General features: G+C 37.7%; 1 protein-coding gene across 1 annotated transcript; it reads left to right on the top strand.

Annotated features, from left to right (window-relative positions):
- Positions 1-2: 2 nt before the first annotated feature.
- LOC135078510 (uncharacterized) lies at positions 3-23,876 on the top strand. Its single transcript, XM_063973051.1, has 3 exons — positions 3-382; positions 12,861-13,081; positions 22,841-23,876. The coding sequence occupies exons 1-3, from the start codon at positions 265-267 to the stop codon at positions 23,744-23,746; spliced, it is 1,245 nt and encodes a 414-aa protein (XP_063829121.1). The 5' UTR covers positions 3-264; the 3' UTR covers positions 23,747-23,876.
- Positions 23,877-25,398: the final 1,522 nt, after the last annotated feature.

Below are 25,398 nucleotides of genomic sequence, written 5' to 3' on the forward strand. Positions count from 1 at the left end.
ACAACCCAAGCAAATCAAATTCATTCATTCATTGCCGCGCAGGCCTGACAGGACAGTCGTCGAACGCGACTGGTTGTGAACGAACAATGTAATGAGGCGCGCGCGTTTAACGAACTTTTTCGACGTTTAAAAAACGATTTGACAGTTACATTTTGAGTTGTTTTGATTAGTTTGACAACGACCATTGAAGTTTTGGATTTACAGAGCTGTGATAATTGTGATGTTATGATTGTGGTGTTGTGATCATTGGTAAAATGTTGTGAGATGCTCGTGGGGGAACAGTCGCCGGCACCACGAGTGGTGGCCGGATTGAGGAAGTTGAACCCTGAGTTGACCCCGGGCCCAGTGCCGACACCAGCTGATCCAAATTTGAGGATATCAGGTCAGTTCATGAATTAATATCGTTCATGTCTAGCCGATACGTTATTGTTTACATTATCATACCTACCTAATACGTTATTTAGGTTACCTACTTAAATAACTTAAGTTCATGCTGTGGTTTTTGTCGGGAGCTGAAAATTACACTCTATAATTAATTGTCTTTAAAAAGTAAATGTTATCTTTTACAAGACAACATTTTACTTACGTTGATAAGAGAGAGTTTAGAGACAGTAGAAGAGAATCAAACTAGAATCTATGGTACAGCCTTAGATTAATAAAGCGGTACAGCCTTAGATCTATCTAAGGGTACAGCCAAATGCCAAAAATACCAAAATTACCTACCTACCTTCCATTCTGACTGGTCAGTGGTCAATTCAAATTAATCTCATAACTAGCTGACTTCTTCCCTCTCGAGTTAAAAGAATCGTGTTCACTACTAAGAACAGATAGGTATTAGGTAACCTACATTTAAAACAATTTTATTCTAATTATCTTACATTTACTTACTAGGACATTTAAGTAATTTTTACATAATAAGTAGATATTAACCAAACCTCCTCTTACTAACCTAATTATTGTTTATAAGATAACAATAGCCTATAATTTATTATCACAAATAGGTAATTTGAAAAACCCAGTAGGTAGTGCGTGTGCTTCAATCAACATAAATGCGCTGGCCTAGACTTGAAAAACACCTGGCGTGACCAGAAGTCAATTCGCCGGACAAAAAAATAATTAGGTCTATTAGGGACTCGCGGGCGAACGAATAAACCCTTTGTAAAATGCGTGTTCACTTCTAATTTTTTTGGTAAAGGTCATTGACCTCAAACTTGATCCATCTCTCCTTTACTGAAAACCGGTTAATTAGTTAAAATTGTTTTTGCAATATTCTAGCAATGCTTTATGACTGGCAAATATTGCTATGAAAAGCTTTATTAGTTTGCTATAAAAATATGGAATTCAATACTCAAAATGTCCAATTAGGTAGCTATTATCTTCAAAAGACTGGACTTTGATTGTTAGTGAGTAAAAAAAACACATGCATTGTCAGCATGATGTTAAACTGTGTAGTTATCTTATATGTTTTACCTCCTCTATCTACCCGACTCGTTAATATTCAAGAAACCATTATGTTATCTTTTAAAACGTGAAAATTGTAGTATTTTAATACCGAAACCATAAATTGTTCGGGTCCATTAGTCCAGTCAATAAAGCATTATAGATGGAAAACCGTGGAACACAATTTTTGACTTCGGGACTTTATTTAGACTAGTTAGGAGATGAACATAGCAAAAGTCCCCGCCCTTAGCCCTTGAGCCGGCGGGGAGAGGGGGGTTTAAAGGTACCACTTTTCGGTTTTTCGCTTAATCCTCGGAAACTATGCGTCCTAGTGACATGACTACTATGAACCAAAAAAAGCTTATTCAATTTGCTACAGGTAAGATAGTCAAGTTTTTCTATAAATTGTATAGTTTTCGCGGCATCTGCTCTAGAAGGTCTGTAATATTGGAAATTTTGTTTTTGTCTTACATGTTCCCATCAGGAGAAAATCGACTAAATCAACATTTAACAATCATTCAAGACATGCGGGAGCATGTTAAGCCTAGTTCCAGGGAGGGGACTGCACCGTGCGTATATTTAGATGAACCACTTTGAGCCCCTTTTGACTGCTCATCACTCAAAAACTACTGTGCATTAACACTTCAAATTTGGCTCATGTGTTGAGACTTGCAAGATATACATCAGCTTCAAATTTCATAAATATGCCTCAAACGATTCTTGAGGTATTGACGTCCAAAAATCTACATGTCTGACCTATAGACCAAATTCTAACCACTTCCAGATGACCTCGAAGGTTCAAATTTGGCATCTAGAGAGGTAGTTATGTAAATACAAAGGAACAAATAAAAAACTAGTAAATTTTAACATTTCATAGGTGATAGATAGATTTTAGTGTTCTAAATGTCGATTTTTGAACGTCAATACCTAAATAACCGTTTGAGGTATATTTATGAAATTTGAAGCTTATGTATATCTTGCAAGTCTCATTACATGAGCCAAATTTGAAGTGTTAATGCACAGTAGTTTTTAAATGATGAGGAGTCAAAAGTGGCTCCAATTGGTTCGTCTAAATATACGCTCGGTTCAGTCCCCTCCCTGGAACTAGGCTTAACATGCTCCCGCATGTCTATAGTGTTTGCTCAATGTTGATTTAGTCGATTTTCTCCTGATAGGAACATGTAAGACAAAAATAAAATTTCCAATTTTACAGACCTTCTAGAGCAGATGCCGCAAAAACTATACAAGATATAGAAACACTTGACAGTCTCGCCTGTAGCAAATTGAATAAGCTTTTTTTGGTTCATAGTAATCATGTCACTAGGACGCATAGTTTCCGAGGATTAAGCGAAAAACCGAAAAGTGGTACCTTTAAACCCCCCTCTCCCCGCCGGCTCAATGGCTAAGGGCGGGGACTTTTGCTATGTTCACCACCTAACTAGGCTAAATAAAGTCCCGAGGTCAGAAATTGTGTTCCAAGGATTTCTCTCTACACCGTCGTTAAGGCATTCATTGACTGGACTACATTGCAATTTTGAAGCTCATTACTCTTGACTACAGTTGCCGCGAATACTCGCTATTATTCGGTATTCGGCATTACTCGACATTTTTTTGATATTCGTCGAATACCGAATAATAGCTAGTATTATTCGGCATTCGGCGAATAGTCGTCTAAAATAAACTTTTAGTGAAAAAAAAACTAATGAGTTAAAAATAATCATATTTTTATTATTTTCCCTAATAAAACAATACAAAATATCAATTATTATTTGTAATATGTACCTGTGCCTATCATATTCATGAAATTAAATTAGTTAGGCTTTTTAATTAATATTTAAAATCCAACAGAGGCAGATTGTGGTGCAAAAAAACATTTTTTTTCTGCACGTTCGGAAGCATGTCGGTTTCATTTTTCCTCGTAAATTAAACCTGCCTCGGAAAATAGTCTTTCTGAATAAACAGAGCTTGCTGGTGTGATTAAGTATCGTTTAGCAAGCTTACTTAATATAGGAAATCTATTCTTATTGGTACTCAAAGTCCACCATTCATATGGTTTTATTTTTCTGTCAGCCTTTGCTAATGCTATGTAGTGGGCGATTTCTTCAGCAGTGGCATTCTTGGGGTGCTCTTCAGTAGGTTGCTCTATAGATGATTCTTCAAAACATGCCCAAAATTTACTACATAATAATATGTAGGTATGTATAACATGTAACAGATTTCTTTAACTTTATTGTTTTCTTTTCTCACAACCTTAGAAGAAATTAGAAATAATTTTAATGTTTTTATGTCGAATAGTAATGTCGAGTTATTCGACTATTCGCCAAAGTGAATGGCGATTAATCGGTATTCGACTATTCGCTATAACCACTATTCGCGGCAACTCTACTCTTGACATTTCTACATCACCTGTTGGTTAGTTATTATTAAACTTTACGTCAAATGTCAATACTTAAGTCGACTTGCTACAGTTTTTTCTGTGTTGTTATTTTTTCTCTTATGGCAAAAATTAAAGACTTGGCAATTTTGTTATTTGTAAATTGCCTTTTCTGTAGCAAAACAATCATGATTAGTAACCTACTTATCTTATTAACCTGTCATCGTATTCCAGAATCCCTCCGAGTTTAACTGAATCAACCGAAATAAAAATCTACTCGAAACAAATTACGTTACGTTATTATAGGTACAGTCAGCGTCAGATAGTTCTTGACACCCAAATTAGCCAAGAAGTTCGTCAAAGGCCCAGAACAGACGGTGAAACGCAACTGCAACGAAACTGCAACTTCTAGTTACTTTTGAGTTGCATCTAAATTTCTGCCATAGCGTCCGTTGAGAGACCACACATGACGCGACCAGTTTGAAACTTTCAGTTTCAGTTTCATTCATCAGAATCATCAGAAAGTTGCAGTTTCGTTGCAGTTGCGTTTCACCGTCTGTTCTGGGCCTAAGTTGTGTCTTAACCGCCTCTGTGGTCCAGTGGTAAGACCACCTGCTTCAGACGAAGAGGTCCCGGGTTCGATTCCCAGTGGGGGCAGATTTTTCTGTACGGTTTGGTTGGTGGTAGGGCTTGTTCCAAGTCCGCCTGGCTAGCTACCACTATCTTACCTAAGTCTGTCGCCATAACAGCAATATTAACAGCATTGTTGTGTTTGGGCAGTTAGAAGGTAAGATAGCCAGTTCCTCCGTGGTTGAGGATTCCGGGTGAAGCTTGCTTCCACCTTCGGCCTGATCGTCACTTACCATCAGGTGAGATACAAGCCAAGAGCTTACTCGTGGATAAAAAAAAAGTTGTTTTGACAATTTTTTGGCCACTTTGGGAGTCACTATTTGACCTTGACTGTACCTACTTACTATAGTTCCCATTCGATACTGAGAAAAATAAACCACCTACACAAATGCAAACTCATGCTGAACTTGCCGCGTGTTTGTAAACAAATACCATAGATATAATTTACCTATTTTTTTGTGTTTTATGAAAAACCAGCCAAGTGCGACGGTCCTATAGAGGGTTCCGTACATTTCCATCGCACTATGCGATTTTCATAGTTTATAGTGTTGTTAGCATCATATCAACCATAGGACGTCCACTGCTGAACGTAGGCGCTGGATGCAGGCCGCTACCAACCGATCATTAAGTGACAGACCGATTAAATGTGTTAGCAAATATAAGAAGCCGTCTTTAAACATCTACGAGACTTTAAAAATGCTAATAACAGTCTGTATTAACATAATTATGTATGGTAGGGTAATTGCGCCGGTTTTCCGTCCAGCTCCTGTTTTCGTCCATTTGACCGACTTGCCACAAACAAATACGGAAAATTAGAATACAAACCTAACTTTCCGTGCAAGTTTGGACTTGTTACAATCTATAATATCTAAGTAACAGTTCTGCCTGCATGAAAATGTAATTTGACAAGTAATAACTCCAAAAAAATCTATGGAAGTTGCTGCTGCACACAGGTGAATGGAAAACGTGGTCAAGTTAGAAAAAAAACGTGCCGGTAGGGAACTTTCATGGTATGTTTAATTACTGTTTTAGCTACTTTACGTAATGTTTTTGGCATGTATGTCTAATTATTAGCATAATAAACACTATTTTAAGGGTTTATTAAAGTTTTTGTATAGAAATCTTAGATAATTAAGTGGACTAATACTAGCATAACACTTTTGCAAGATTTTGGTTTTCGTCCACGTGGACGGAAACCCTGACACCTAGTTAATATTTTTAATAATCATTTTACTTCAATGGACCTACAAAATACAATGTTTTTTCTTCCAATATGATCTTTATTGATATTACATTAAACATTTTAGTTTACGTCCACTTTTTAACAGTGATAAACCCATAAAAACCGTTAAAAAGATGTGGACGAAAACAAAAAACAGCTTTAAACGTTGTTGTGTTTTCGTCCATGACGTCATGAGCAAGCACTGGGGTGGACGAAAACCAAAATTAGCTATTCCTGTAGATTAGTTTTCGTCCATTTGTCCTTCGACCTATTGCAATATTTTCCCAAATTTAGGTAAGAAACTTATTTAAATCTTTTTTATATCATTTGAAAGCTAACAAAATTACCTTTTAAATGATATACCACAATCCATAGTTACTGTATTGTAGAATTGGTTTTAAGTTAATAATTCAACTGCACCCTTTTTTCTACACAGTGGTCGAAAACTAGCTTACACTAGGACGAAAACTGATTTTTTTGGACGAAAACTAGTGAAATCGCCTCTTTTGCATAAAATATTTTTTATAAAAAAAACCCGTGGTATTTACTTATTATCATATAATATTAACGTAAAGTAGACTATATAAGGACTAAAATGACATAGGATACATATGAGTAAGGGTATTTTAAGATATTCATTTCGCATCACAAAGTTGGCAACTCCGCTAATTGGACGAAAACTAGCGCACCTACCCTAATTAATTTCAGTTCGCCATATTGTTTTGATACGAAAAACATTGCAAAAAATATTCTTCAACGCCCCCAAACAAAAACAGTATTGTGTCCATCATTCTCGGAAACAACTCCGTGATAAAGGTCGACTGCGGCCGGATGAACTTGACAATGTAACGTTTGGCACGATGAGTTATACTAATTTACCGTAGTGCCACAATTTCATGCGATTTGTGCAACCTTCAACCTGCTGGTTATTTTTACATCAAACCGTCATTAGCATTATAGAATGGACACAGAAACTATAGTCATAACAGTCGAACGTTTAGACGATAGGTCCGTATCATCGTTTGAAACTGGATCATAGAGACTTAGATAGACCATTCTCCGTTTAATTATTGTGCTTGAGATTGGGATATTATAACGTATGAAATGAAAATTAAATAAGTTTTACTCACGTTGTCATTGAACTTTAAAATCAACCAAACACAGGCAAATCTAAGCTTTTTTAAGAGTTTTAAATGTCGCTAATATCGGCCTTAGCCTATCTCTATAAGCTAAGTTGACATTTACTTTTCAAGAAGTAGTCGCACCAACTATTGTCAAATAAATAATGATCAGTGTGCTTACCATGAGTTTACGTTAGGTGTGCTCGCTAGCGACTACGTAAAAAAATTGACATTAATTGTATGACATATTGTGCAGCGCCCCTAGCGGCTACTTTCAAGAAACAAAATCTTCATAGAGATTTTTGACGTACTCGCTAGCGAGCACACCTAACGTAAACTCATGGTAGGTACCCTGATCTTTGTCACATAAAAGTAACCGAAATGTCTGTCAAATAATAACAGGCAACTGGGTTCTTTTCATTAGTAGAGATTCTAGGCTTGCGACATAAACTAGGAGGTTCGGACACGTTCGGATATCGGTCATATGAAGGAATAATTTTCATTTCAGAAAGATGGTTCAAGTTTATCCAACCAAACTAACAATACCAGACGTTATGTACTTCCTCCTTGGCAAGATATTTTTTACTGTTGTATTTGTTCCTTATAAGGAACATTTAGGCTTAAAAAGGTTATTAAAACCGAACAAAAATGTGTCGGCCGAGGCTCCCCGCTGCGCGAAAAATTGCAAGTGTCCACCACATGTGTCTGAACTCGAGAAGTCGTTTATTTTTATTTTAACGAACTAATTATACAGCGCAAGCGCGTCCGAATTGATTTGTTGCCATGCCGATTAAGGGGCGTGAAATTAATTATTTTATGTAAATCCCCCTTTTAAAATAATACGGCGCATTCATATTCATGCGAATAAAATGACATTGATAACATGTAATTAAATTAGTCGAGTGTCGAAGGATTAATAGTTTTAAAGTAGTTTAACACTACGGCTGAAAATAATACAAATATATGTAGGTTACTGCAATTCATTAATATTATGTATTTTATTAAAAGTAGTAGGCGTAAGAGGCGAACTCAGAGCCACAAAAGCTTCAGAAACTTTAAGCGCCAAATTAATTTAGTTTTTAGCTAAATTGTATTAAAAGAAGGCTGACTAATGTCTTTTTAAAGATAAATAAATAAAAATAAGATAACCACTCGGCTAAACAGAAAATATTTTAGTTTAATTTATCACCAAAACAATGTTTTAATGTTGTTTTAATCCGTTTTAAACGGAAGTTCAGATAACAAAAACCTTATGACAATTAATTGTTTGAATTGTTTAGCAAATCACGTTGCTCTTTAACTGTTTTTTATAACGGTCAATTTGTTCTTTGATGACTCAGTTAAGTAAACTTATAGACTTTACGCCTAGACTAGCTGTCTAGTTGTCTTTAATTGTTCTCGTTGTTTATTTTACTAATTAATTCATTTAGCCACGTAAATAGTTTTGTTGTTAATTATAATGACTGATACAAAACGCCGCGATCAAAATGTTGATTTAATTAATTGAAACATGCTTATGATAAGTGCATCAATTTTTTTTTATTTACAGGTAGGTTCTACTACGTACGACCAATCGTAAAATATGCAAATTAGACACATACCTCTTAATAAATTATGTGTGTACTACACACATAACACCCTCTCGTATCGTATATTACTCATTGCGGTAAATCATTTTGTTATGAAAATACTGTAGGCAGTTTGCGTCACTTGACAATCAATTTGTCTCCCTACATTCAATGTGCCTATACATTTTGCCCAGCAACAAATTGCTGAGTATTTTCCTTGTAACTGTTGTAACACGTTAGGTGGATGTAGTAGAACCGCCAAGCAAATGTAGAGCCAGATAAGGATTCATCTCCTACTCTCTTGGCCCGTTCAAACGGACGGAATTAAATCTTATTTTTTTAATGCTTATTTTTTAAACACATTAGTGCCACGCCATGCCTGTGGAACCGAGAGGCGATTCAATAGTAATCAAACATTAAAATTGTTATGTGTAATATTTGAAAATGGAGAAAACCATTTCATAATAACTTTTTCAGTTACCTATGCTACGAACTAATTAGGGTTCCGTTTTTTGCCATTTTGCTACGGAACCCTAAACATCAAGCGCGCTGACCGCATACATACTTGTATTATACTGTGTAGTGCTGTGCTTAATCGAACCATTTTAACTGTGTCTACTAAATATCTCTCTGTTGTGTCAGTGTTTTACGTAAACTACGATTGTCCGCAAAACACCTCACGTGTTGATAAAACGCGCCGATCACATCTCGAGGCTCTTAGATAAATGGAGAATTCCCAGAGATGCCAAATCTGAAGCCAATATGATGAATGGTTTAAAAGTTTGACAATCGTATCGTCGGCGTCGTCGAACAACGTCGTATGATCGCAACCGTCAAAATCTGTTTTTTTGCATTAAACTACTCTAAAATAACCCCTTTATAAACTAATTTTTTAATTTTTCAAAATTCGTAATAATATCGAAGATACAGAATCGAACACCGACGGATGTGATTATTCTAACGCAGTACAGAGACGTGTTTGTGCAAGCGTCATTGTAATTCGGAAGACTGCACATCGTTTGTTGGAATAGCTTATACATTTGTATTCGTATTGTTATTGAATGTATCTAGAATTTCGTCTTTATATCTATAAGTTTGGACACTTTATTGTTTTGATGACTGAAAGTCACAACCATCTCTTTACTAGGGAAGTCAGAGAAAAAAAAACTGTGACGTACGTACACACCCGTCGTTGTACTAGGAAGTTCGAAAATAAAAGAAACAGTGTCCTTTTGTTTTTATTTTATGGTATTTGTAGGTAGATTGATGAGTATAAACATTAAGAATGTTTGGTACAAAATAATTGTTTTTGGTGGCGGATGTACTGAACTTACATTGTTCTAAGGACTTTTGTTTGACGTTTGATCAGAACCATCGTTGTACTTCGGTAAAGTTTGGTAATTTTGACGTCGGATATACACAACCGACTTTGTACTAGGGACGGGTATTCCAATTGCGTCTTTGTTCTATTTTTAAATTGCTTAAAAAATAAAATAAAAAATTGAGACTACAATAATTTGATTTTAATGTGTTTCTATTTGACGATTTGTTACTCAAAATAAACATTGTGTTAAAATTAAAGTTTTTTTTGCGTATACAGGATGACATCTTGTAATGAGTGAACATCCTTGTAAAGGATTATAGTGCATGTCATTTGCAATCAAATTAGATAAGTATTTGCCTACGCAAAACACAATGTAATTTTTCCATACAAAAATCAAAATAATAATAATTAATATCCCGTAGCTGATTTTAAATTTTCCTGCTTTTAAGCTAAGGTAGAAAAAGCCCAAACTATAAATAATAAAAACAATAAAAGACTTTATTAAACACACAGTAAAACATAAAAGTAATAAAATAAAAGAAAAAAGTGTGATAAAGGGGCGCCCGCTCAATTTTTATCGGAACACCATGTTAGGATGTCCCTATTAAAACTGAAAAATGCTTGACTTTTGCCTAGGCATATACCTATATAAATAAATTGGTTACAACAACCTGTTATCCCTTACAAGGATGTTCACTTATTACACGTCACCCTGTAAGTATAGGTATGCTTAGAAAGCTTTTCGTCTAAGTTAAATTTTATACTTATTTATTTTATTCATTTCTAAGTAGCACTTACTCCGTCAAATCAATGCCCCCTTTACCCTTTCAAGCAGATCCCAACATTATTCAAAAAATGCAAGATCTTATAGGTGATAGTTTTTGCATCCAGTGCCTTCCTGCTACCTTTATGAGATCATCGTTCCGCCTTGGTTTGTGGGTGGATGTCGCACGCTTCGTTTTTCGGTATGCAGCCTACTCCAGAACCTTGGTGCCCCATTGGCCGTAAGTTTTGCGTACTATGTGTCCTGCCTATTGTCACTCAGCATGCTAATCTGTCGGGATATGTCATCGAATTTAGTTTGTTTACGGACCTCCCTCATTTATGATTTGATCTCGTAAAGAAACACTGACATAACCCTTGCTATAGCACGCCGTGCAACTTTGAGCTTCTTTGAGAGCCAACGTTTTGGACCTATAATAGGGTAACACACACTGATGGTAGACTCTCGTCTTTAGGCACTTTAGGATTTTGGACGAAAAGATGTCTAGTTTTCCGGATACTGCCCAGTCGAGGTAGATTCGTCGATTGACCTCTTTCTCGAAGTTGGACCTACCTAGCTAAATCTTTTGTCCAAGGTAGACATCCTACTTGTCAACAATCTCAAGAATTGAGATCCCAACCGAAGTTGGGTAGGGTGCAACATGGACATTCGACATAAGCTCATTTTTTCCATGTTCATCCAAAGGCCCCGTTGGGATACTCGATTAAGGTCTTTAATATTGTGTCGAGGTCTTCCAAAGATTCTGCCATGACCATAATATTGTCGTCGGCATACCTAAGGTGAGTGTTGTACTCGTCGTTGATATTTATGCCGAATCCTTTCATTCTAGGAGTTGGACAGGTGAACAGTTTTGGAAATAGGTATAAAATCTCCCAGCCTTACGCCTCGCTGTAGTGGAATCGCGCTCGTGCTCTGCTTCTGTATTCGGGCCGGATTGGTGCGTTCATGTAGAAGTACTTCAGTACCTCGATGTAACGAGAGTCGATACGGCCGCGGTGCAGGGAGAGATTGCAGCACTGCCCAAATTTCGATCAAATCGAAGGCCTTCTCATAGTCCACGAACTCCAAGCATAGTGGCAAGTTATACTCTTCGATCTTCTGCATAACCTGCCGCAGTATATGGATGTGGTTTATCTATCCTTGATTTTTGTTAATTTTCTTTGATACCTATTGTCTTTATTTATAAATTAATTAATAATGAAACCTAATAAACAATGTTTTTTATTTATTTCCTCCAACTTTCTTCATCATCCGACGGGTACTCATGGCAGAAGTTCCGTAGAATAATGACTAAAAGTGACATACGTCATATATTTGATTAAAAAATTCGCAAAACAACGACGGTTTATCACATACATCCTCAAATTGTCCATAGAATAATGACGCATGTGATTTTTACAAAAAACTAAGTATTTTTGGAGATGGGTACATAGTTTGTATAAAATAACATCTTTATGTTTATAACATCCCCAAATTTGAAACCGATCAGCCAAGTAGTTTTTTTTGTAGACACAAAAAACCGGTTCCAAAACTTCAAAACGCTCTCCTGGAAACTTAACATTTTGCAGATACGTCGTTGTTCGACGACGCCGACGGTATTCTACGTCACTGCAAATATTTGATTAAATTTTCTTTATCATTCTAGTCTAAAAATATAGACAAAACCAACACTCAGTATTTTTTTGTCATATTACGTAGACCACTTAAAATGTTATCTTATTTGGCCGTTTAGTTATCCATCTATGATAGTTTGGTAATTATGTAATAATGTATACTTTGGAATTAAAATAGCTCCTTTTGAAGGCGCGCCTTTTGCTCTCAGGGGACACAAATACGCTTTGTAACGCTCGCAACCACGCGGTGGCAATTATTTATAGCCAAAATGTAGAACAAGCACATGGTAATTGATGACAATTGACATACTTTTTATAAGCTTTCATTTGTAAACAGACCCACAGGAGTGCTTAACTACTGCTGCTTTGTAAATGTTACTTCTCAGAGCCTTTTTTCTCCTGATGTTTACTGACCGAATAATAATAATTAAAGCAACAATACATAATGTATACTGCTCACTAATTATAAAAATATTTGTTAGTATGATGGATGAGGTAAAATATGACACTTACACACTTAGCTTACTCAAATAGATTCTGTACTGAAGAAGCACACTGACTATAACTGGCAACTTACAATGAAGCAGCCATCAATCTTCATCAGGTCATTCAGGCTCCACTGTAGAAACAGAAGCAAGTGGAATTACCTGGATCGGGCAGCGCAGGACCGGTCGTTGTGGAAACCCTAGGGGAAGGCCTTTGTCCAGCAGTGGACTTCATTTAGCTGAAGCGAACGAAGAAACTAAGTGGAATTATCAATAATGCGACGTCTCATTGTCCTCAGGAGTCCTCCGTCAGTATTACAATGACGACAACGTATCCTGGGCATGGGTGCGAGCCGCCGTGCGAGGAGGCTGTCTGCTGGCCTGGCGCGAGGGTACCCTGCCTAGGAGGCCTGCAGCCAGGCTGCCTCTGCGAGGGCTCCACCTTCGCACAGCCCCTACCCTGCCCAACGCCTTCCAGCTGTCGAGGATGCGCGACGACTCTGCCGTTGCCACTTTTCAGGTAATAAAAAACAAGACCTGGCTACCTACTGGACTGGCGTGAGGGTACCCTGCCTAGGAGGCCCGCTGCCAGACTGCCTCTGCGAGGGCTCCACCTCCGCACAGCACCTACCCTGCCTAATGCCTTCCAGCTGTCGAGGATGCTTGACGACTCCGCCGTTGCCACTTTTCAGGTAAAGAAATAAAGAAGTTTCCAAAACCCTCTTGAGGCAGTAGGTGATACCTACTTAGCTGGCCTGGCGAAGACCCGGTCAAGGCCTTAGTACTTAGGTCCGAGGTATACCAGCACACGAACCGCGGGAGACATAGGTACTTGCACAGCAAATCCTTTCTGCTTTCAAAGCTGCACTACGGTCAGAGTTACCGTAGTTCTTGTTTTACCGTAATTTAGGGTGGATTGGACAGTATGGTGTCTGCACGAATTATGCCTTTTTATCTTACATTTTCTTCAGAAGTTTGAGTCTTACAAGTAGTTACTAGATATTAGCTGATGCAAGTAATCGAATTGAGCTACAAGTATTCTGTCAGCTTAGTGTTTACACTAAGAAAGTGGTAAATATACAATCAAGTAGTGTAGAGTCAACCCACATGATCATAGCCTTTCAATTTCTATTCAACTTGGCTTGGAAGACTTGGAACATACAACTTACCCTAAGTAGGAAGATAATATGACACCTGTTAGTTGCTCATACGCTACATTCCTATATTTAGCATTAGCATTTCCGTCGGCTCCGCTCGGAGTGTCACGTTTCTCTTACGTTTCCCGGTGTGAAATCGTTTGGTCGCATGCGATCGCACGATAAGGCTAATCTTGACTGGTTTGACAATGTTCTGACATCTCATCACTCAGCTAAAAGATAAGTTTCGGCATATTAAGTTTTCTTGAAACGTTAAATAATTCAAGTTGTATGCAATACAATCCGTGAAAATTGTCTAAGTAACTATCTCATATTTTTTGTGATTTTATGCACCTTTTACATAGAGAATACTACTCGTATAAGATATATAAAAGCTAACTGCTCGTACATTTCTTCTGTATTTCTCTCGCTTTATACATTGCGCCTATAATGTCATGTCTCTCTGATGTCAATTAAAGTTTACGTGGTATTACGTGGCGTGTGACATTCGTGCTCACACGCCCTGTTACACACATGGGCGTCTCTTTAACGTAGCAAGGTGAACGCACCTTTACTTTCAAACACATCAACTATGGCACTGTAGAGCAAAGGAAAAGCGTCTAGAAGAGTTGCTTAAGTGAAGCAGCAACGCTATGCGAAGTCGACCGCACAGCCCTGAATAGAGCTCTGTGATTGCTTCGTGTGTGTCACTCCGCCACTCAAGTATTGTCTATGAATAGGCTTTTGGGACGCGCACTGTGAGATCTCATAGTAATGTTTGTAAATATGGGTGTTAGAGTCTACATCTTCATGCAGTCACTTTTCTTGTTGCTTGTTTGCTGTTGCAGTAATGAAAGTGACGTTTTTGCTCGATTTGAATATTAATTTGTAATGGAATCGAGCGAATTAATTAGTGCAAATTAACACGCGTCGTGTGTGCTACGTGCATGACCTATCTTACTTGCGTGCTTATTATCTATTATGATTTTCCTAGGACTCTAGACCAATTAGTAATCGTGACAAATTGAAGCTAGTTATCGCATCTTTTTTACGTTTTTAAGTGACCCCTATGAAAACAAAATTCTTGTTCTGTGTTACCAGAAAACGGGCATTTATCACTTAATACCATAAGACATAGACTGCCAGTTAACCTTTGGACTAATATCCAGGGTTCCTTCCAAACTGACAAGCATCTAACAATATTACAGACCATATTCCCCACATTTCTGACAAGGACTGAATGAGCAAAGACCCGGTCGTGACCCCAGGTCTAACGGATCAGACGCAGAGAAACTTGTTAACTACAGTGGAATCTCTATAACTCGAATCTCAAGGGAAATGCAAAAAAAGTCGAGTTAACGAGTTTTCGACTTAACAAGAACTTCGAGATACAAGGACTTAACTGCTGAAATTTCGACTTGTAGAGGACGGACAAGCTCCGCTATAAGTAATCGTGTCCTGTGGCGACAAGGACAAACATCACGTTCACAACTGTGTTACTTAGAAAATTTCATTGATGTATTCTTTCATTGCACGTGTACAAGACAAAAACAATAGATTTGAAGCCCCGAACCCGAACATTCATTTTGGATTTTATTGCTATTATTTCGGGGAATTCCAAGTAAGACGTTATTATATTTTACTAACTACGACTTACGGAGTCCCCTTTTTTTTTCGAGTTATACGAGTACTAGCTTTCCGCCCGCGGCTTCGCCCGCGTGGAATTTTGTCTGTCACAGAAAAACTTTATCGCGCGCGTCCCTGTTTCAAAAACCGGGATAAAAACTATCCTATGTTCTTTCCCGGGACTCAAACTATCTCTATGCCAAATTTCATCAAAATCGGTTGCGAGGTTTAAGCGGGAAAGCGTAACAGACAGACAGACAGACAGACAGACAGAGTTACTTTCGCATTTATAATATTAGTTGGGATAGTTGGGATAAATATGTATCATCAATACTTCGTGGGGAAATAACATTTTGTTCGAGTTACAAAGTCTAAATAATTCGAGATACCGCGTATTTAGGTGCTCAGCGGAAGGGAATGGCAATTTTTTTCGACTTACTGAGGATTTTGACTTAACGAGGTTCGAGTTATAGAGATTCCACTGTATTTGCTTTACCACATTATTAGTAACATAAGGCGAGCTTAAGGCCATAGTAAAACATACTCTGCAAGTTAAACTCTTTGGTCAATATCCAGAGTTTCTTCCAAACTGTCAAATGTCTCATGACATTACAGAATACCCAGAATTCTGACAAGCATATTCCCCACATTTCTGACAAGGTCGACGTATGAATGAGCAGGCCCCGGTCGTGACCCCGGGTCTAACGGATCGGCCGCAGAGAAACTTGTTAGCTGTTTGCTTTCGTTTTCATACGATCGCTTTCACTGAAAGATTCTTAATAAAAAGCTCAACGAATCTGCTTCGGGTCGAACAGGCTGAGATCTTTGTAGTGGTATTCTATTCATAATGTTCCCTCATTTTATTATTGACTGCGTTTTCTGTTAGGAATAAGCGAAAAATTTAGTGTGAAAAATTCGCGTCTTATACAAAATGCAAATAATCGACGGATCATTCACCAAAAGAATACTTGCAAGAAACCAAAGAATTAACTAAAATGTGAATACTAAGGCTGGGTTGTACCATCTTACTTTAACTTTGACAAATGTCAAAAATCTGTCAAACTCCATACAAAAAACACTGGTTATCGTTATAGTTACGGTCAAATTTAGGTGGTGCAACTCAGCCTAAAAATCACAAAAACTTTTTAAGAACAAAGTTAAGTTCTGACTGTTACCTCTTATTATCAAGATTTAACTAAAATTTGGGTTTTCCCACCACAACAAACATTTTCAACCTATCATTACTTTCTGAAAGTTACCAGACCATAAATTTAATTTGATTATTAAAGTCTCAACAAAGGATTAGGCGTAAATGCTTTTTATATCACTTTATGTAAATCTTATCTCTTAAATACCAATTAATATCTTTATTTCCTATGTACACACTTAATGTGTGTTTATTACACAGTACACTATAAGGTTATGGTTTCCCATTGTTATAGCTTATGACGAATTGCCTTTGTGATTTTTGTGATGGCTTTTTACATTGGAACTGTTGAAGGTTGACTTTAACACCATGGCCACTCGTATTTCTAAGTTAATCGCATATAAAGTGTTACGATTTCTTATAAAAAGATGCAATTAAATCTAATGTGTAGATAAGGTCAGCTGCAAAAGGAGTTAATGCACTCATTAGTCAAGGTTTTAGACAGAAATGTAAGTGCTAAAAAGCAAACACTGTATTCCACCTGTGCCATTAGGCATAGGTTGACAAACTTTTAAGCTTTTAACTCATGTCACCCCAGAATTGTCATCTCTAGACATTTTCAGTTACATAATAGTAAAGTTTCAATTAATTTATTTTCTCCCCTAAATCATGCTGTTTTCGGAACTTTCTGCCTCATTCATCGGAGGGCAGGGCAGTGCCCCCGCCAAGTCGAGCGCGAAGCAAATACTGCCGTACCATCCTTTACTGGAACCATTTCGCCACATTTTCAGGCCTCTATTTGAGAACCTCTGGATAAGACCAGAACGCAGAAATTTTCGTCATCCAGTAATTTATTTTTACAATTATTATCTGGGGGCAAGGTAGAGCCGTCGTTAAACTGAGACAACGGAAGAGCAGGGCTTTCTTTGCCATTTGCAATATTTAAAAACAAAATAATCCCACTTATTTTGAACCAAATCTGTGAAACTGCTTTTAAACCTGTTTAGTGCCAGGATTTCAATTTTAACCAGAGCCTAGAACGACATTATTGTTATAGCAGATCAATATTAATTGATTCCGGGTATTACCATGTCTCCCATTTTCTTTATTACAGCTGCAATTTGTTGGAGGTGTTTAGCAAGCTCTATGTACGGTGTTACGTGATAACACTAGCCTATTATTTACTTTAAACATAATAGTCTCACTATAATAAGTATACGAAACTGTCCATTCAGCGGCTGCAGTCACGCGATCATTTTAAAGTTTTTGCTAGACATAAATAAAGAAGAATTTACGTCTCATGCTCCCAATTTTATTTTTTCTGAACCAATTAAAAAAGCAGGTAGACTGAGCTCAGAAAGCGACATCTGTTTATAGTTAAGCAAGCAGCCGAAATATCGTTTTGTCCCATAGATTCAGTTTAAAGTTTTCGGTATTAAGATTTCCAAGCCAAAAATTTCATCTCAATTCATATCATCTCAATTCTAAAACCCGGACCTTAATCTTAACATTTGGTTATTTTTAACCATATCCTTTTTATTAATCTAGAGACATAAATATGTTTTGAACTATAGTTTACCTAAATGTCTAAGTCTAGCGTAGTAGGGTATTTCGCCAAAAATGGTCAATTTTGCCTAATTTCCTTGGTACGAAATATATTTTTGTTTTTAACTATTTTTAGTTTCCCATTGTATTAAGTAACAAAAACTAAGCTAATATATCTAGAAGGGGTGTCATAATTCGTTTTAGAAACAAAGTTATAAGGTCATGAATTTTTGGTAGCCAAGGAAATTATTATAAATAGTTTTTTCTCTAAGTTTTCTTCTGTGGTTTGCTTTTTTTTTGTTCGACCCATTTTTGTGTACCTTCGCAAGCAAACATACCAATGAATATTGTATCATTACGACCTTTTTACACAACTAAGGAAGATAAATTCAGTAGATTGAGTTAAGAGTTAAAAACAAGTTGTTCTATATCTATTCTGATACCCATTTCTTAAAATGTAAATTTTAAACTTATTCCAATAAAGAAATACTCAAAATTTGACTTTACGCCGAATTAAAAATGGTCTTTTATAATTTCCTAGGCCTTTTTATGCCACGGAAAACAAGGAAATTAGGGCCAAAGAAATTAGATTTATGCCTAAATGACACCACAGACAAAAACCTATTTACCCTATGCATTTACTATTTAAATCATGGGTTTACCCCTACAGACACTACATCTGTGTAAATAAACAATAAAATTAATCCATTGTTTAGCTGCAAAAAACCGTCCAAAGAAATTAACTTTTTAGTAAACAAAAACCCAAGGAAGGACCTACTTATGCGATTTGTCGCGAAACTGTTCAACGAAGTACTGTCCTGCCTCGATGGCCTCTTGGGACGAATTGGCCGAATGTAACGGTGCCGTGCATTACATTCTAAGTTCTTTCGTTTCGTTACTACAATGGTCGAAAAGAAGACCCAGGGAAATTATACTTTTGACTCGGACAAGAACTTGACTTCACTTTATTTCCTTCCTTTAAGTATTTGACATTTAAAGTTTTTATTTTCCGATAGCCAAACATTTCTCAAATATAAAGAGAGTGCTATTAGAATGAAATTACGCTTCAATTTGTTATAATGTGCCTTCATTTTGGCAAACAACAGTAATGGACATAACAAGGAAATTAGAAAAACGACTTTTGATTAAATTTTTCTACGGTATTATTTGTAGTTTCTGCTATTGTAATAGCAAAAACAAATAAAACTTTTGATTAACTTTCCCATAAAAATAGTTTTATACATATTAATATAAAAAAACATGTGTTCGCCTGCCTGGACACAGAAAATTTACTGTTTCGGCGAAATACCCAGTAATGGATCTTAAACTCCCCGCAGACTGCAGACTTTAAGTTGGCCGATAGTTGAGCCCGATTCTAATTTGCATGAAGAATCGGCCGATACCAATGTGCGCACTTTCATATACATGTCCATATTGTCCATACTGATTAACAGTAGGTACCCGACCCAACTATCGACAAAAATTAAACGCTATTGACGGAAGATGCGCTTGTCATCATAATCTACAATCGTTTTAACCAGCAGACTAGTGTAGCCGCAAGCAAACTTTCGTTTCCGCGACAAAACATCCTGCCGATATCCGGGAAAGCAATCAAAACGGTCGAAAACGTTTTTGTCTGCCAGTTCCTATCGCGTGACGGTCTTCATTGTGGCTAGTGTTGCGAATCGAAGTATCGATAGGAAATAAATTTCGCATCATTATCATCAAGCGTCATATTATTACTTTTTAATTTTTTTGTGTCTTTAAAGTTGTTTTTAGTTTCACTCACCTATTTTGTTGCCAATGTGTAGCGTCTGCGTCACCATCTATTGACTCTAACTCAGGCATTTTAGATATAATCTAATTATATTCTTGTAAGTCGACTTACATGACTTTTGTTTCATTCAGCAACTAAGTAGACTTGTGATATTGTTTCAATATAAAATTTGGATTTTCGTAAGTCTTCTTCACAATAAAACTGAAAACAAATGGATTGGTCATCCATTAGAAAATTAAGTAGGTTGTTAGCATCGATGTTTCCAACAGTATCGATAGTAAATAATAACTACTTACTGCTGGAAACATCATAAATTAGTAGTCAGGAAAACGAAGCATCCGGATAATGCTTTATTTCCATTATCATTAACTTCATGAAAACTTGGTTAATCGGTGAAATTTAATCGTGATCGGAACTCATTGTGTCTGTTATTAGATCGTTCCTCGTGATCTAATCGATTATTTGTTGTACTAACTACCTGCGATTAAAAGTTACTCGTACTGTTCCTGGTAGTGGTTGAGTAACTGAAATCGAATATTAATCGAATAACATTGTAGGTTAGAATTCATTTCGTCTGTACGTGGGACACTATTTAAGTTGTGAGCCTAACTATGAAAACAAAGTAGTTTATTATTAAAATGGTATTGATTGCGTTTATTGGTATTGTCTTTCATGATTTTTGTAATTTTTAATGTGTCCGAAACACTTTTCATAGCATTTTTTCCACTCAGCTTGAGGCACTTCCAAAGCATGGTTTTTGACCGCACCGACAGTTGCTTCTGGCTACATAAATCGCTGTTCACGCATTTAATTTTAATATATGGGTACCAAAAGAAGTGTTTAGATTCCAAGCAAGAATTTTGTAGCGTTGGACCTGTTTATTTCATATTTTGAGTGTTCAAATAGTCAGTTGTTTGACGAGACGTGTAAAAGCTCACATTTTCGACACGAATGGCGATTCGAGTATGCTGGTCAGTTTCCCTTATTAAACTGAAGACTTTTGGAAAAAAGTGGCTGTTTACTATTAAGAATTAACCATTCTAAATTTCTCTAGTGACGTTTCTGTCATATAATCGGATATTTCGGAAAAATAGGCGACCGTAAGTTTTAAAGTGTTCCGAGCGCATGGGACTTTTGTTGGTATTGCTTCATCTTAAAACACCTCCATAGTCGATAGCTGTTTATTTTCAGGATCATTATGCATAGATCCTTAATTCGTCAACTGTCACAATTTTAAAAACGGCTTTTAAAGCTTGTTAAACGTATTTATCAAACATTTCCAAGGACTAAACGACACCAGCGTCCTATTGAGCGTTTGAAAAATTTTGTGACATCCAGCGAGAAAAAAACGTATTAACCATAATATGGTCATACAATATTTTATTACTACTAGTGGAATTAATGCCTAGGATTATCTCAATCCTACGATACATCACATGACGAGGTTTCTCTTCCATTTTTCTGACAACACCAATGTTTTCCGCCACTATTAGTCATTTTGGACGACTTTCGCAAAGTTCACTGGTGAGCCAATGACATACAATATTATACTTCTTAAACTAGCGTTTTACAATGGTAAAGGACAGATCTTTATCACCAAAAGTGAAATTTAGCTGACCGCTTCAGTTTTGTATTGATTAACCACGTCGAAAGTCATAATAAATCTTTGCGCGAAAATTTCCGCAAGTCAATTCCATGTTTTTGTAGTCAAGATAATTTTCAATTCAATGTTAATAATACAAAACGTGCTCAAATTATAAAAAGTTTTGAATAAGGTTGTAGTCAAAAATGTCAAACTTTTCATTAAAAGTATCAAATGTCGTCTAACAACACGTTATGTTGTCGAGGCTCACAACTTAAATAGTGCCCTAGTATACTAACCAGTATTCAGGCAACACCAGTTTGTACTGGCCTAAATTACATAGCTCAATATAATCTCGTTTGATTCATAAGTTAGTAATAATCTTACTTATTTGTAACGCCTTGTTGAAGGCTCTCCATGGACGCTGAACTGTTTGAGCAAAAAATACAATTTAAAAACTTGTCAATGTTTGTTAAGCGCCGAGTTAATATTTGAAAGTATGTAAAAACACATAACAAACATGAGTTTTAGGGACAAAACTTATTTGATTTGGTTGCTGTTTAATTTTAATTTTTACAACCTCTCAACGTGCTTAAGTCACATGTAGTTTAGAAAGGCACCAAACCGGTTCGTTAGTTTTTTCGCTTGACAAAAACAGTCAAATCTTGATTGCATGTTTAACTTAAGTACTGACTTGCGATCAGTCGCTCGGTCTCGTACGTACACCGTGGTCATTGTCTATACGACAATGCTTTCATAAATAATAGCCACTGCTCCCAGTAATGACACAGTAGAATGACCACATAAAATGTTTTGAGACATGGCACAAATATCGAACGCTGATAACCCAACTGAACATTTTCGACACTATCTTTTGAGTACTCGCAATACTCGATAAGAAAGTAAAAACATTAGCGGCGCGCCCACAGATCTAGTTTAGATAACACGAGTTCAATTAGAGTCGATTTGGTAATAATTTTAGAGACACACGACGCCGTTCCTTGCAATATTCTTAAGAAATTATTATCACATCCGTTCGTATTGCTGGTTAAACCTACTTATTCTTAAGAGGAAGTTTAAGCAACGTCTTGCGAGACCCCTTCGAGGCGACATTCTCACGATTCGCTCACTTTTATATGCCTCTATAAAACGAAACGTCGTAAATCATCGCCTTTTGTGTGGCGACCTTTTGATGGGGCTGTTTACCATAAGAAGGGCTAGATCGCGAAGGTGTTGACATGTAAAGAAATCACGTTTGATCAATCCCTAGAACTTGATCTCGACATAATGTAACCGGGACTAGTTTCCTCTTTCAAATAGCCCGTTTCATTATCGGCACCCTAGACAAACGCATTTGAATTCCTCATTCCGGTCCGATTATACCAGGATTAAACCCGATTCTCGTTCTTTGTTATAATAGAGCCATAAATAAGCTTTGTGTTAACATAATTCTCTCATTGTTGCAGACATGCAATGCGGCGGAATATGCCAAATGGGTGCGCGCGCTCTGCGTCGAGATACTCGGCCAAACACCGCTACCACAAGTCCGATTCCTGGACGTACTGTCAGCCGCGGACACAGCCAAAGAACCAAAGAAGGAGGCCTCGCTCCTGGAGACGCCCTCCTGCCCTCCCAGACCGCCGCCGCGGGCTCGCCGGAGGCTGCTGACCTCCACCGAGACGCAGCTGCCGCGCCGGGACCACTCGCCCGCCGCGACCGACGAGGGCATCGTCGTGGAAGACGACGACTACGACTCATCGTCCGATCGCAGCCTCGACTTGACCCTCTCCCTCGACGCTTTGAAAACCACCGACGTGGTCGACGCGCCTGTGCGGAAAGCGGAGGTCATCAAATGCGACAACTGCAGCAAACTGAACGCGCAACACCACACGCTGCCGCGCGCGGCGCGCTCCGGGGAATCGGAGCAAGGTCGCCATCGTTACCTAAAACGCTGGGAGGGGACGGCGGGGGGCGCGGAGCGGGGCAGGCACGCGATGGAGGCGGCGAGACGGAAAACCGCATCGCTGGAGAGCAGAGCGAGGTCTTGCTCGCCGAACGCTCACGAGGCGGTGGCGAAGTACGTGCCGGTGAGGGAGCGAAGGGCGCTGTTTGAGAATTTGTCGAGGAGCGGGGGGTGTGGTGGGTTGGCTAGGAGTACGGAGCAGCTGACGCAGCCGCTGGTGGCGGAGACGACGCCGCGGCGCGCGGCCTCGCTGCACGACCTGCAGGCGCCGCCGATGCGCTCGGTGAGCGACCTGCGGCAGTTCTTCGAGGCGGTGGCGCGCGGCGTGGGCTCCTGCTCGGGGCTGCAGCGCCACAGCGCGCCGCCCAACCCCGCGCCGCGCGCGTTCACATCTCTCACCTGCGCTTGATCCTGTACATACTGTAGATTTGTAGATACCCCGGCGTTGACCGCCGTCTATCTCACTAAGTCGTTCGTTTTAAGACTGTTAAAAGTATTGTTATAGATACCTAATATAAAATGAAATGTATTATCTATTATGGTGTGGTTTTATTCAATTACCCAGCGATCTAGTTGTACATGAGCGCGGGCAGCGAAACTATGCGAGTGGATTGCGTATTGCGTAAGTGAGCGAGATATTATTAGCGTTGCCTAAGCTTTGTTTCCAACCCTGACACGGCGTAATAAGTAACAGCGTTCTGACAAGAGCCGCTGGTGAAATGTCACTGGTACGATAAAGGTCGTTGGGTTGAGTCCCTCGCGCCATTTGTGTCGTACATTCTCTTACAAAACCGAGCGTCGAGTAAACCCATTGTGATCGCGTACAGTTTTTGTTTCGTCACGTGAATTGTGCGCTCCCATTGAGCTGAATGGAGTTGGATCGTTTTCTGTAAAATCATAACCGCAAACGACTCGTTTTGTTCTTTTAACTTTCTGAATACAATGTCGCAAAAAAGAGTTCATGGCGCAAACAAACAATGATATAAGTGCGGTATAATGTACCCAACCATTTGAGTAGAATAAAACATACACTTATCTCAAACAATACAAATTAAATCAGACAATAAACCAAATATCTCTTAAAGTGACAGCAATATTGAAGACGATTATTAATCAGCATAACTCATTCTCAGAAGCAAAAAATAGTCATCAAGATGTATGAAATAGCTTCTTTTAATAAAGATTGCGTCCTTAATGATTCATGCGACATTCTAAAGATTTCGTTATCATTAGTCTGTCTCTACCGTCTAGTCACATCACTAATTAACTCTACTGATAGCGTCAAGTTTGGACAGAGCTTTGTTATCTTATCACACGTAAAAATATTGATAACAGCTGAATTGTATACAAATATGTACTTGCATACTTATATCAATAAATATTCGATCCTAAATAAACGAAAGCAAATCACTGGTATCTATTATTAAACAGCTTAAGACTCAGTAGGATAGAGTTAACAATGTATTCGCGTCAATTCCAGTCTAAATTCAAAGGGTAAATGATTATTTTCGAACTTTTCTGAATTAAAATAAAGTAGGTATCATATTTTTACAGTACTAAGTAAAACCCATTCACCCCACTTTCGTTACTAGAGTCAGATTTCAAACAGTTGCATTATTTTTAACTGATTGATGATAGTTAGGGCCAACTCAGAAACACGTGACTATTTCATTACTAATTTCAATATCGTTATTAATTTTCATTACCGAGCTTAAAATTAATCGATAAACTAATTTATAAACTTATTTTTCGTAGTTATTGTTTTTTGCTTTGTGACAAGGTAAAACAAGACACCGACCCACTTATGTCGTATGACTAGTTGATGAATAATTGTAGTAATTGGTTATTAAATTGGATTATTATCTCTATAACTTTGCTGCCATTAAAATAATAAAGTTGTAAATAAGCGGCGAGCCATGTTAACAAATACTTTTGCATAAATTGACGTTGGGCCCACCTGACTTGTGTTTATCTAGAAGGGTTCTTGTAGGTACATGTGAGTTTTTAATATAATCTTCCTACAATCTAGGGTGACCAGTTAATCTAGAATTCTAGACCCTT

The sequence above is a fragment of the Ostrinia nubilalis genome, chromosome 15 (assembly GCF_963855985.1).
Source record: "Ostrinia nubilalis chromosome 15, ilOstNubi1.1, whole genome shotgun sequence".
NCBI classification, from domain to species: Eukaryota; Metazoa; Arthropoda; class Insecta; order Lepidoptera; family Crambidae; genus Ostrinia; species Ostrinia nubilalis.

Bases quoted from the DNA above. Each gene is read 5' to 3' on its own strand.
- LOC135078510 (XM_063973051.1), top strand. From the start codon at position 265: ATGCTCGTGGGGGAACAGTCGCCGGCACCACGAGTGGTGGCCGGATTG. The intron at 383-12,860 runs GTCAGTTCATGA...CATTGTCCTCAG, and splicing joins TCCAAATTTGAGGATATCAG to GAGTCCTCCGTCAGTATTAC. The intron at 13,082-22,840 runs GTAATAAAAAAC...TCATTGTTGCAG, and splicing joins CTGCCGTTGCCACTTTTCAG to ACATGCAATGCGGCGGAATA.